Source organism: Phascolarctos cinereus, unplaced genomic scaffold (assembly GCF_003287225.1).
Source record: "Phascolarctos cinereus isolate Bilbo 61053 unplaced genomic scaffold, phaCin_HiC Scaffold_4;HRSCAF=312, whole genome shotgun sequence".
In the NCBI taxonomy this organism is placed as follows: domain Eukaryota; kingdom Metazoa; phylum Chordata; class Mammalia; order Diprotodontia; family Phascolarctidae; genus Phascolarctos; species Phascolarctos cinereus.
In genome coordinates this window covers 505308264-505322081 of record NW_027555847.1, presented here as the reverse complement: position 1 = coordinate 505322081, position 13818 = coordinate 505308264, and the positions used below count along the sequence as shown (strand labels likewise).

The 13818-nt window shown below is 38.8% G+C and overlaps 1 protein-coding gene across 1 annotated transcript in view; it reads left to right on the top strand.

The window, feature by feature from the left end:
• COLEC12 (collectin subfamily member 12) overlaps positions 1-13818 on the top strand; it is a 233437-nt gene that overhangs the window by 22396 nt on the left and 197223 nt on the right. The window contains 1 exon segment of the mRNA XM_020970676.2: positions 376-426. Within this exon segment, the coding sequence (XP_020826335.1) occupies positions 376-426 (51 nt within the window).

Here is a 13818-nt window from a genome sequence, read left to right as displayed (position 1 = left end):
GGATCTGAAAAAGATATCTGGGTTTATCTAGCTCTGTTATATATTATATAAATATAAACTATTAGTATTATTTCTAGACATTTTTAATTAGACTTGAAGCTCCCATCCTAGAGAAGAAGATTAAGAAAGCTGTCATCAAAACACTCTCTGATGTTTACTAGAATTTACGTCAGGTGCATTGGATGTGAGAATATACGTAGGAAATATGGTCTGTATCCATCCGTGTTCAACATATGTGAAGGAAAGAATGCCCATAAGATCAGTTTTATGAAAATATCCTAACCACTTAAGCAGATACTTACTGAGCCACATTTCACCTCCAATATTATTTTCCAGTGCTAACATATCAATTCTCTATCTTTTGTTTACTTGTAGACGATTTTGCAGAGGAGGAGGAGGTGCAGTCCTTCGGTTACAAGAGGTTTGGTAAGTAATGAATACCGTCCCCATTCCTTGTGTGTTGTTGCTGAGATACAGTAAAGAATTGTGGAGTAATCAGAACAAGATCAGTGTTGGGCATGTGCTAGCAGAGACTTTTCCGATGGACTCCTCTGGTTCCAGGGATCTGTTTTGTATTTAGTTTGACAATGGGATGTCCGTCAGTGGCTGATGTAACTGAAACTGGTGCCAGTAGATGAGCTGTTATGATGTAAGTTCAAGGGAGATGTATCTTGTGGGAGAAATGCATTTTTCTCTGGGAATAAACCTCTAACAACTGTAAAGCCCATTGAGGATAGCAGCAACTAGAAAAAGAGTTAGGGTGATGGAATCTCCAAGGGGTTACTCACTGAATATAAGACTGACATTTTAGCTAGGTGAAGAAGTAGTAAAGATGGGACATGTAAACTTTTAACAAGACAGAGGTTAAACACACAAGATTTCTTGATTCAGCTGTTAAGAGAACAGCTGTATTTCCCTTATGTGACCTGTTACTCCTTTCTCACCTAAACCCCAACCTCACCACTATCTCAGTTAACATCAACTTATCAATGGTAGTGATGTCATTCTGGTCCTCTTAGAGAACAAAGAACAACAACCAAAAAAATGTTCCTTCAGGTTTCTTGACCAGGATGCAACCTGGAAGTCATGAGGCAGCCATGGAGGCACTGTCTGTCTTGAGAATGCATTTTGTGGATCCCGTACTTTGGTTTTTCAAATTCTCAAAAAGCAAACAAAACAAAACAAAAAACCAAAAGCATTGCAGAATTTAAAGAATGTTTAAGGAGAAGCAAGTTCCATCTGTCTATATGGCTTTTATGGGGGGGGAGGCGGGAAAGAGAGACAGAAAAAGAGACAAGGAAAGGAGAGGAGAGAATGAGAGAGGGAGAAGGAGAGAGACAGAGAGAGAGAGAGAGACAGAGAGAGAGACAGAGAGAGAGATACAGAGACAGAGACAGACAGACAGACAAAGACAGAGACAGGAAGAGACAGAATCAGAGAGACACAAGAAAGACACTGGAGAGAGACAGAGGCAGACTACCCTTTGATTAAAGTTAACAATTCCCAGCTGTACTAGCTCCCTACTTGTTTTTACCTTTTTTCCTTTTAAATGTCACTTCCCAAGTACAAACCCCTCCCTTAATTTTTTCCTTCCTTTGTCACTTTCTGGGTAAATAATGTTTTTAGATTGGACTACAGTTGTATTAAACCCACAGTTTCTCCATAAGCATGCAGACAGCGTAGCATATTCTGCTATTTATGCTGAACCTCTCTCTACCCCTGGCCAAGGCCACAGAGTCAATATTTCTGTCATGTGCAGTTGTGTTATTCTGTTTGGGAGTTCACTGAAGTGGGGGAGAGGCAAGGGAGAATGAAGATGAAACTAGAAACTATTAAAGGAGGCCCTCAAAAGAAAGAAAAAGAAATAGGCAAGATAAGGGGAAATAATATAGCAGCAGTGATTGGTAGACAGGCAGATACAAAATACGAGACAGAAAAGCAGTTAGGAAAAAAAATTGAGATACCTGTGAGCAAAGGATATCACCAAAAGTATTTTGAACAGTGAACAAAAAGAATTCATTTGGCAACATTGACTTTGAGAGAAATTTTATTTATCACTTGCAGGAGAAAGTTTCATTGCTCTGAAATTATAGAGAGATTAGTGGGAACTTTGTGAAAAGCAAGAAAAAATAAAATTTAAAAAATTGGAGGGATTAATTTATGATAACTAAGGAGCTAAATGTGTAAGTAGAAGTTGCTGAACAGTGATGACCAAAGGGAAAAATGTGATAACAGCTTACAAATATTTGAATAGTGTAAATTCCAAGAAGTGAAAGGAATGATACTGGGTGGTACAGCTTACCGGGAAGGGTGGGATGTCGTTATGAACGAGAAAATTAAATCAGGATAAAGAATCTTGATGATTTTCAGATAAACTAATGGATGTCTCATTCAGGATAAAATTAAATTTTACAGTTCAAAGGGGGATCTAGGACTTTGTGTGGTCCAATTCCTTCATTTTACAGAAGAGGAAACTGAGACCCAGTAAGAGGTGATCTGACTTGCCTAACTCATTGTACTACACGTACCAGTGCTTAGCAAAGTGCCTGGCACATAAGAAGCCCTTAATATAAGTATTTATTGACTGAATAGAACTGATGTAACCTGCACTCAGCACAGCCACTATAACATGTCAACATGTCAGCATGCTATGAAGTTGAGTTTATGAAGAGATATAAATTTATATATATGTATTATATCACATATGATATAATATATACCTCCAAAAACTATAATGTGCTAGATGGGAGTAACTAGGTGGTGCAGCAGATAGAGCACCAGACCTGGAGTCCAGAAGACCTGAGTTCAAATGTGGCCTCAGACAATTACTAGCTGTGTGACCCTGGGCAAGTCACTTAACCCTGTTTATCTCAGTTTCCTTATCTGTCAAATGAGCTGGAGAAGGAAATGACAAACCACTCCAGAGTCTTTGCCAAGAAAGCCCCAAATGAGGACATGACTGAACAAGAACTGAAGTGTTAGATACACTACCTAAAAAATGATACAGGAATGAATCAATCTGGTGTGAGTATGGTCAGACTGGATAACATGGATGACTTAGCTCACTGATTATAGTATATCTTCCTTAATAAAATGAACATACAAAAATCTGAATTTAGAAAAATTATGGAGATATTTACAGCATACAACATTAATAAAAGATTCACTATAGAGGCCCTTTAAATAACATGCTCCTTTATCATACTTAATATTTTTTATTTACAAAAAATACAGTCTTTCATGGACCTATTTATTGCAGAAAATAAGGGACAGGTGTTATATTGTAATTCTATTGGTGTTATTTAATCAGTTAATCAGCAAGCATTTGTTAAGTGTTTATTTACTATGTGGTAAGTAGTGTGTTAGGCACTGGAGAGACAAAGACAAAAATGAAACAGTGTCTTTCCTTAAGAAGTTTACATGTTCTAGGGAGAAAAAAAGTGCACAAAAAGCACACGCAAAAGATAAACATAATGTAATGGGGGAAGGGAGCTTTAGGAACTAGTGGCTGAGTGGCTCAGGAAAGGTCTAACATGGGAGCTGGTGCTTCAGTTGAGCTTGGAAGGAAAGTAGGGATTCTTTTTAAAACATGGCGCTGAAGAGGGAATGTTTTCCCGACATGAGGGGCTGGTGTATACCAAAGCATGGAGATGGAGATTGGGTGTTGCATATGAAGAATAGCAACAAGGCCATTTTGGCTGTATCTTAGTGTGCTTGAAGAGGAGTAATGTGTGGAAAGGCAGGTTGGAGCCAGTTTGTGAAGAGCTTTGAATGCTGAATGGAGGAGGTCGTCTTTGATGCTCCAGGAAAGATGGAGCCTCTGGAGTACATCAAGCAGGGAATGAAATGGGCAGACCAACAGGTCAATTCAGTATAATCAACAATAAATGAACAAAATAGTCTCTTCTTTTGCATTTCATATAATATGTATATATGTACATACACACGATTTCAGTAAGTCATCCCCAATTATTCAGGTACTGCTTATTGAACATGTAGGATAGCGGCTAGAATGCTGGAATAGCAGTCAGGAACACAGGCCTCATACACCATATGACTTGTAGCAAACCACTTAATCTCTGTGTACCTCAATTTCCTCATCTGTAAAATTAGGGGGTTAAACTCAATGGTCTCTAACATCTATTCCAGCTATAAAACCTATGCTTTTTTAAACTATGGAGATATTCTTGTTCCCCCTCTGGGTCTCAGTTTCCTCTTCTGTAGGAGGAGGGGGTTAGATTAGGTGATGTCTAAGGTTCTTTCTAGCTATATCATTCTACGGATGACTAATCAGCCTTAGGCTTCTCCAGGCCATTTTTCTGAGCTCCCATTATTTGTTAGCACCTTTTTCTCAGCAAAGTAAAGTGTATAGTGAGGCTGAAATAGGCCAATTTGCCACTTGTTAAGTCACTCTAATAAAAACTTTGGTGAGGGAGATGTAGAAGGATTAACTACCTGGAATTTGGAGATTTCTGTTGATTTCAATTATCAGTTTTCCCTAACCCCTGGATAGATGAGCCTGGATAGAGAGGTATTAGTATGTAAATGATTTGGCATAGTTTATTATCTGTTAATTTTTAAAATGTGTATCATGTAAAGTGAATCAGAGTATGAATTATTCTCTTCCTCTTTTCCCCCCAGTTATCATTATCTTAAAATGTCTTAAGTGACATTGGAAAATTGTATTATTATTAGAGTTAGCAAAAAGAAAAGAATTAGTTCATATTTTAAAGGCATCAGTTCAAAATGTTGGAATGTATTTGATATAATGATCCAAAAATGTCTTCCAAAAGTTATGGGTTAGTCGTATGATTAATATGAACACATCCCCCAGTTTTTTTTTCATTAAAATGATCTTGGGAAGGAGAACGAAAAATGCCAGTTCACTTCCAAGGTGTGAATGGTAAAGTGTGGAGTTCTGGATTATCCCTTCATTTGCATTTGGAAACTTGAACTTGGAATTCTGCTATTGAGTTTCTCTAAATGGAATCCAAGAAATGAAGAAATTCATAATAGAGATAATTTCAGAAAAGCAAATTGGATAAGCCTTAAAAGATAAAATCTCTAAAGATTTCTGAGGCCTTCTTAAAATTCTACAACCCCTTTTTATTAGAGGAATTGGATAGTGGCAAGAATTTAACATTTTGCGTTTCCTCACATACAAAGTCACATTTACTAATAAACAGTGAATGCTTTTTTTTCAAAAACTAGAAATGTATAGATATTTCTCCTTCTTGTTTTTCTTCCTCCTCTTCTTCCTCTTCATCCTCTTGTTCCTGTTCCTCTTCCTTTTCTTCTTATTTCTCTTCCTTTTCTTTTTCTTCTTCTTCCTCTCTTTCTTCTTCTTCATTTCCTTTCTCTTCTTCCTTTTCTCCTTCTTTCTCTCCCCCTCCTCCTTTCTCCTCCCTCTCCTTCTCCTCCTCCTTGTCTTCCTCCCCTTCCTCCTTTCTCCTCCCTCCTCTCCTCCTCCTCCCCTCCTTCTCCTCCTCCCCCTCCTTCTCCTCCTCCCCCTCCTTCTCCTCCTCCTCCTCCTCCTCCTCCTCCTCCTCCTCCTCCTCCTCCTCTTCTTCTTCTTCTTCTTCTTCTTCTTCTTCTTTCTTCTTCTTCTTCTTCTTCTTCTTCTTCTTCTTCTTCTTCTTCTTCTTCTTCTTCTTCTTCTTCTTCTTCTTCTTCTTCTTCTTCTTCCAGATTTGTGATTTCATTAGTAGAGAGAGTTTCAGGGGGAGGAAACCCCCATTAGTAATGCAGATGGGCAGCTGTTATGCAATTTAATAGTCTTAAAGAGTTGCCTGGGACACTGAGAAGTTAAGTGACTTACCCAGTTACATCTCTAGTAAGTGACAGAACTCAAGGACTTGAACCCAAGTTGTCCTGGCCCCCAGGCTAATTATCTAGACCAAGGGTTGGGAACCTGTGGCATTGAGGCCACATGTGGCCCTCTACGTCCTCAAGTGTGGCCCTTTGACTGAATCCAAACTTCACAGAACCACCCTCTGTGGCCTTGAGGCCAGAGATTCCCCACCCCAGTCTAGACACACTACCATGCTGCTTCTCAGTGACTTAAATATGCTGTTTTTGGATGGCTCGTTACAATATTCAAATCACTTTTGCATGCATTATTTCATTTGATCTTCATATCAACCCTGTGAATCAGACAGGGCAGATATAATCATCATCATCATCATCATCATCATTATCATTCTAATTTTAAAGATGAGGACACTAAAGCACAAAAAGGTCAGGTGAACTGTCCAAAGGTTTGTCCAAAGCTGTTACACAGCTGGTAAGTGGGATAAATTAGAGATACTCTTCAAAGGCAAGGCACTACCCAAGCTTGAGACTCAGACGCCAACCTCTGATCCCAAGCTCAACTCCTTTACCACTTCCCAATGTTGCATCTCTACACAGGCTTAATCCTTAGCTTATTTCTCATGTAGAAATGTTATGCATGTCTAGACAGTAACTAGTGACAGACCACTTGGGAGACGGGATAAGATTCTCCTCTTAAGGTCTCAGTTTCTTCTTTCATCAACTCTGATCACCTCACAGCGGTCTAGTGAGAGCAAAAGAAGACAATATAGGCAAGAGCATTATGAATTTAAGAGGTGTCATTGTGATAATGATGATGACAGTAATGTAGGTGCTCTCCATTTGAAGTATTTTATGGTGCTGAACAGAGTTGTGATCCTGGGCAAGCTGTAACCTGCATCTGTCTTAATTTCTTCATCTGAAACATGAGGATGATAATAGCATCCACTTCCCTGGATTGCTGTAAGAATAAAAAGAGACAATATTTGTTAAGCCCTTTGCAAACCTTAAAGATAAATGCCAGCTTGGCATGGGGAGAGTAGAAAAGTATTTGCCTGGCAACCAGGTGAACCAAGTATTAACTATGTGGCTTTAGATAAATCAGTTAATTACTATGTGGCTCAGTTTGCTCATTTGTAAAATGGGGTGAATGGATTTGATTATGTCTCTATTATCCCTTCTATCACTGGCATTCTTTGATTTGATGACGCAGTACCCTTTGTGGGCTTGATGGGGGCTCCAGAGCACATGACTTGTGAATTCCAAGAGTCCCAAAGTTGCTCAGATTATGGAAAAAGACAAAAGGATTTAAACTCACTCTTAGCATTCTGCCCTCTCTGTGGCAGGCAGCCTTGGTAGTGCTTTCCTTCTGAGGTTATCACCAATGATTGTATATGTGTCTTGCTTGTACATAGTTGCTTGTACCTTGTCTCTCCCATCAGACCATGAGATTTTAAGGGCAGAGGCTAGGTTTTGGGTGTTTGATTGATTTATTGATTTATTTATTTATTGCCTTCTTTTATATCTCCAGTAACCCTAACCCTAACCCTAATTGCGCCCAGCATATAGTAGGCACTTGACTTGTTGACTTGACTCAGTAGTGAGGAGCAGACCTAGTCACCAGGACAAGTTCCTTTGTTCTGTGATATAGCCTTGCCTGTCTCCCTGACCTCATCCCCCTGGTCCATGGTGGGGGAGTGGTAGAGATAAATCCAACTTTGCTTCCTTCATTGCATTGGGCTTTCTTTTGTTGTTTTTGGAATACAAATTCATTTAATAACAGGATGCTCAAAGTTTGAATGATGGGAGAGCAGGAGATACATTGCTGAGCCTATGAAAAACATGGGTAAAAGTCCTGTAGATTTAAAAGTTTACAGTGAGCAATTGTGGGCAGCTGGAAACATTTGTTGGTCAGTGTTTGGCAAACAAAGCTCTAACCAAATTGCTTCCCTGGGGCTTAGCTTTGGGATTATTAATAGCCATAGTGTGTTTGTTGTCATTAGTCACATCACAGGAGAGAAACAGATCCATAAGGTTGCAAGTTGTGAAACAACAACAACAAATAGGACGAAGTCATTCTCTGTGAAGTGGAACTCAGTTCCTTGTGGAGATGAAGTGATAAAGTCTCAAGGAAAAAACCTGGAGAATAGGCTTTATGGGAAAGAGGTTTGCTGTTGGGCTTTTTTTTTTAAAGGCACATCCTGTGTATCTGTGACCACCTCCCTTGCCAATAGGCACAAGTGTGCATTCCAATTTGACCTAAAAGAACCTTACTTGCTCACAGCTTCACATGCATATGCATATTTGTTTCTTAAACTGTAAGAGATTTAATATTTAAACTACTTATTTTCCTTGTACTATCTAGGATGGTTGTGAAGAAAGTGTTTTCCTTTTTTAAAATACGTTTTATTGATGCCATTTACTTGTATACTGGCTAAATTTCTTCCTGTATTTCTCTCCCTCCTCTGTCCAGAAAGCCATCCCATCCCAAAGGTTTTTAAAAAAAAAAAAAGAGAAAGAGCAAGAAGAAAAAAATAAATCAAATCCATCAATTCATCAAATAAGTCTGAAATATATACAATGTCCCTCTCTCCTGATACTACCCTCTTTCCCCCACATACCTCTACAAAGGAGTTGGAGAAGGTATCTTCTCATATGCTTTCTTTGGGTCAAGCTTGTTCTTTGTAATTTTGCAATGTTCATTTTTAGTTGTTTGTGGTTGTTTTTTTCATTCATATTATTGTAGTCATTTGGGCTCTGTTTACTTCACTCTGCATCGATTTATGCCTTTCCCTGCTTCTCTGCATTCATCATATTTGTTGTTTCTTACAGCACAGTAATATTCATTAAATTTGTGTACCATAACTTGTTTAGCTGTTCCCCATTTGATAGACAGCTTTGTGGTTTCCAGTTCTGTGATACCACAAAAATGCCAGGATTTTGTATATATATACATATACATACATATATACACATACACACACATATATACATACATATGTATGCACATACATATATACACATGTATGTATATATACATAGAGAGAGAGATTTTCTTCTTATCAATGGCCTCCTTGAAGTATAAGCCTAGTAATGGAGTCTCTGGGTCAGGGCATGGACATTTTAGTCACTTTATTCACATAATTCCAAATTGCTTTCCAAAATGGCTATACTAATTCATAGCTTACATTACATTAATGTTCCTATGGAAGAAAGTACTAGATATATGAAAATTATTGTTATTATCCATAGCCACTGATATGTAAGGTCCTTCTTATCCCTCTCTTTAATGTCCCCCCTTTCAAAATAAGTTTAAATGGACAATCATTTTGTTAAGCAGTTTAATTGGCAAAGTGATAAATATATAGTAGGGCTCAATAACTATTTATTGAATTGGACCAGTCCTGAGGCTTCACTACTATCTCCAACCTCCCCTTCCCAGGCCTTTGTTAATTAAGCACCTCCCAGTATACAAACACAATATGTAAAACTTGCATTTTGTGCCTATTGTCAACTTTCTGAGCTGCTACCTGACAGGAAACTAAGTGGGTGCTGAAGGAATTAGAGTGTGGTGGATTATTTGGCTTTCTTTTGAAAAAGAGAAAATATTCATCCTTAGCTATTTTCCTGTCAGCACAAGTGATGATTCCTTCTTCGAGGCAGGGTGAAGTTTCTAGTTTCAGTGGAGAAAAAAACCCTGAAGTAGTTTCCTGAGTAGATGCTGCTAAGGGCAAACAGTCTGATGTCCCAGTTGGGTTCCCCTGCTTGGACTTTGGGGACCCAACTGCCCTTCTCAAAGCATCTCCCTGACTGGGCTTTCAAATTTGAGTAGAGAAATGCCTTTGAAGTCATCTGTTTCAGAAAACAAACTATTGCTTTCCTCTCACATTCCTCTCACCACCCTCCTCCCCAAAGACTGACACCAGCAACGTTAACCCTTTCCCCTGATAAGAATGTTAGGAATTTCCATCATTTCCTGTGGGGAATGACTAAATGAGCCCAGTGTGAGGGCCGTCCTTTCAGCAGTACCTTTTCCAAATATCTTTAAACAGAAAGAAAGAAAAAAATAATAAGTCAGAGGGATGAAACTGAAAAGAGAAATGTGTTAAAGAACAATAGAACATAAATCTGGCTTGGTGCCCGTGTGAATTTTTTTTTTAATATTCAGAGCTATGAAGTAAGCATCTCTATAGATATCAATAACTCTAGCATTTATGTTCTGTAAATCATAATGAATTCAGCTATTCCTGAGTCTATGAGAATTTACATGTAATATAATCTAAGGAGCAGGCGCAAAAAGAAAGTATCAGACATAATTTCTTTTAACCGTTCAAATAATAAGACTGTTGGATGAGACCTTAGTCGGTCATCTAATCCATTCCCCTCCTTCTGGGAGGTCAACATTCATAGTATTTTAGAAAGGTAGCTATCTACCAGTTTTCTTTAAACACTCTTGGAAAAGAATTTTCTAAAGAAATTTATTTACTTATTTCTCAAATTAAGGCAGCAGAGTAGATAGATTGGTATAGTAGATAGCCTACTGGTCTTGGAGACAAGAAGACCTGAGTTCAAATCCTGCTTCAGACACTTAACTAGCTATGAGACCTTAGGCAAATCACTTAATTTCTTTGTGTCTCAGTGTCCTTATCTGTAAAATGAGAGGCTGGACTTAAAGACTTCTAAGATCTCTTACAACTCTAATTTTATGATCCTATAAGTCAGCTAGGTCGAGGTTCAAATTTTGCCCCTAATACTTATTAATCCTGTGACTCTAGGCACTTAACTAACCATGTGACCCAAACTCTGTGTGCCTCCAATGATTCTGTAAGACATATCTACTGTGTTATAGATTTATTTAGACAATCATAAAATCTGGGGTTTGGAAGGCTCCAAAGAGCCCTTTTAGTGTCCATTCCATTAATTATAGTTTTGCAAAAAAAAAAAAAAAGGAATCTGACCTGCTTTCTGCATCAAACATGAATAATAAATTTGGTTTTGGTTTCTACTATGGCTTTTGGGAGAGACAGCTTAGCCTATGAATTGAGTTTTTCACAACTTCCATTTTTCAATAGTATCTCATAGCTTTTGCTGGAGAGGTAAAGTAGTTTAGTGAATGTATATAGACCAAATCAACAGTAGCTCATCATTTCATAATGGCTGTAGTACTGAACACAGAAGTCAAAATTGCCCAACTGTTTCAATTATAATTCCCACCCCTAACCTTCCTGGTTTTCAGTTTCTCATAAATTTGGGTGAGGGGGTGGGGTAGGGAATCTGTATTTCCTACACTTGGTCTTAAGCTGAATATATGTTGTTTCTATTTTTGGAAAGATTTTAGAAAAATCTACTTAGCTGTTTTTTGGTTGACAGCATGAAAAAATTAGGATTTTTTTCAGTGGTGGATTATAGGGGATAGGATGGGAAAGAAATCAATCCTTTTGGGAAAAAAAAATTCAAGTAACTAAAAAAAATCCAGCAGAGTTTTGGAAGTTTGCTTTACAGTAATGTCAATTGCTCAGAAACCTTTCATAAAATATAGGGCATCGATGGCTGCTGCTCTGAGGCCACAGGTTCAGGGGAAATTCATGATTAAGGGTGCTATCCATGGTCAATCCAAGAAAAACGGTGTCTTTGGCATTTTTCATTTTCTGGTGGGTTTTTTTTTTGGTGGACTTCTTCCTATTTTAGGTGAATCTAGTCCTCAGAGCCAGCTTCCTACAATCCTCTTTTCTTCCTTTCTGTCTCTCTTTCCTACCCCAGGCTTCAGTGCTCAAGTGGATCATTCTCCCTTTTTCCTTCACACTCAACATTTGCCTTTCCTGTTTCCTATTTGCCTCAGTGTCATGATCTGGTCGCTGTTAATATAATTAAGGCAGGGTCTCTTAACCTTGGGTTCAAAGGTGTCTGTGGATAGATTTCATGGGGTCAGTGAACTTGAATGGGAAAAAATTGCATTTTTATTTCAATGCTACTGGTTTCTTTGGTAATCTGATATATTTTATTTTATTCATTTAAAACCATTCTGAGAGGGGATCCATAGGCTTCACCTCTGCCAAAGGGGAGCATGACACAGAAAGGTTAAGCACACCAGGTTAAGGGTTATAGGTCAGTTAGTCAACATGTATTTATTAAGTATTTACTATATACTATTCTATGTACTAGGGATAAAAAGAAAGACAAAAACATTATCCCTGCCCTTAGGGAGCTTACACTCTAAAAGAGGAAATGAAATGCAAGCAACCATGTGCCTACAAAATATAGCAAGTGTAAATGTAACATAATCCCCAAAGGAAGGCATGAGGGGGGGAGAGGGGGGAGGAGGCGAGGGATTGAGGAAGACCAAGAAAGACCTTTTGAAGAAGGTAGGATCTGAACTGAGACTTGAAAGAAGAAAGGAAAGCCCAGAGCAGGAAGTGAGGAGGCAGAGTATTCTAGGTATAAGGCATGGAGTAGAGAGCTATAGTGTTAAGTGTATGGAATAGCAAGAAGGATGGCGTAGCTGAATTATAGAGGACAGGGAGGGACTAAAGCATATGAAGACTCAAAAAGTAGGAAGGGGCCAGAATGACTCAAGAGGCCTCCTGGAGACAAGGACTTGAGGCAATCAAATAGAGTTAATGATTTAAAATTTTGTTAATTCAAATGCATAGCCAGTGGAGAAAAAATTTGAATGGAAATGGTGGTTTGCAAGAAGTGGGCTTCTTTGCATCCCTCCAATGTCATTTCATAGTTGAAGGCTAGGACGCTCCATCATCTTCCCTTTCCAATCTATCCTTTGGCTACCGAAATAATTTTCCTAATGCTCAGGTCTAACCGTGTCATTGCCCTTATTAAAATCCTTCAGGGACTCCCTATTACTTTAAAAATTGAGGGGGGGGCAGCTAGGTTGCTCAGTGGATAGAGTACCAGCCCTGGAGTCAGGAGGACCTGAGTTCAAATCCAGCCTCAGACACCTAATACTTCCTAGCTGTATGACTCTGGGCAATTCACTTAACCCCAATGCCTTGCTAAAAAAAAAAAATGGTAGTGGTGGGGAGAGTCCAGAATAAAATACGAATTCCTTAGCCTAGCATTTAGGGGACCCTGCATTCTAGCTCTTGTTTATTTTTGTAGCCTTATTATCTATATTCTACTTTTTTTTTTGTCTAGGCAATGGGGTTAAGTGACTTTCCCAGGGTCACACAGCTAGTAAGTGTTATGTGTCTGAGGCCAGATTTGAACCCAGTCCTCCTGAATCCAGGGCCAGTGCTCTATCCACTGCACTACCTAGCTGCCCTATTATCTACATTCTATATCCTAGCCAAATGGGATGATTAGGTATTCCATGATCTTAATCTTTTATCTTTCATATCTGTGCATTTCCACAGATTACCCCACATGCCTAGAATATACTGCCTCTTCATCTCTTCCTTTGAAACCTTTCTCTTCCTTCGGGGCTCAGCTAGGATGAAACCTTCGCCAAGCCTTCCTTGACTCTCCCTCATTTTCTTAGCTCTCTTTGGATCTTTCCTTTATCACTCTCCTTTTCTACACCATCTCATACTTACTTGTAAGCATGTCATAACCTCCTTCTGCCTCCCTCCGTTAGCATGCAAGCTCCTTGAAGACAGAAATTGTGTGATTTTTCATCTTCGTGGCTCTGGTACTTAGGACAGGCCCTTGTATAAAGCAGTTTCTTGAATAAAAGGTTATTTTAGTTAAGGCTCGATTCATCTCAGCCCTCTCCTCTGGCATTTGAAGTGCTCCTTGGTCAGGCCAGTGTGTTACTACAGAGAGCTTGGGCCATTCTTGTAAGCTACTCCTGTCAAACCTTATGTTCTTCATGTTTTCCTTCATCCAAAGAGTAGCTGTGGGGACTCTCATAGTATCCAAATTTATTCCAAAAAGTATTTATTAAGCAGCTACTGTGTTTGGGCACAGTGCTAGGCTTTTGGGATAAAATGACAAAACAAAGAAACAATCCTTAAGTGAATATATTTTGAATTCTACAGAGGAAGGGGGGAATACTAG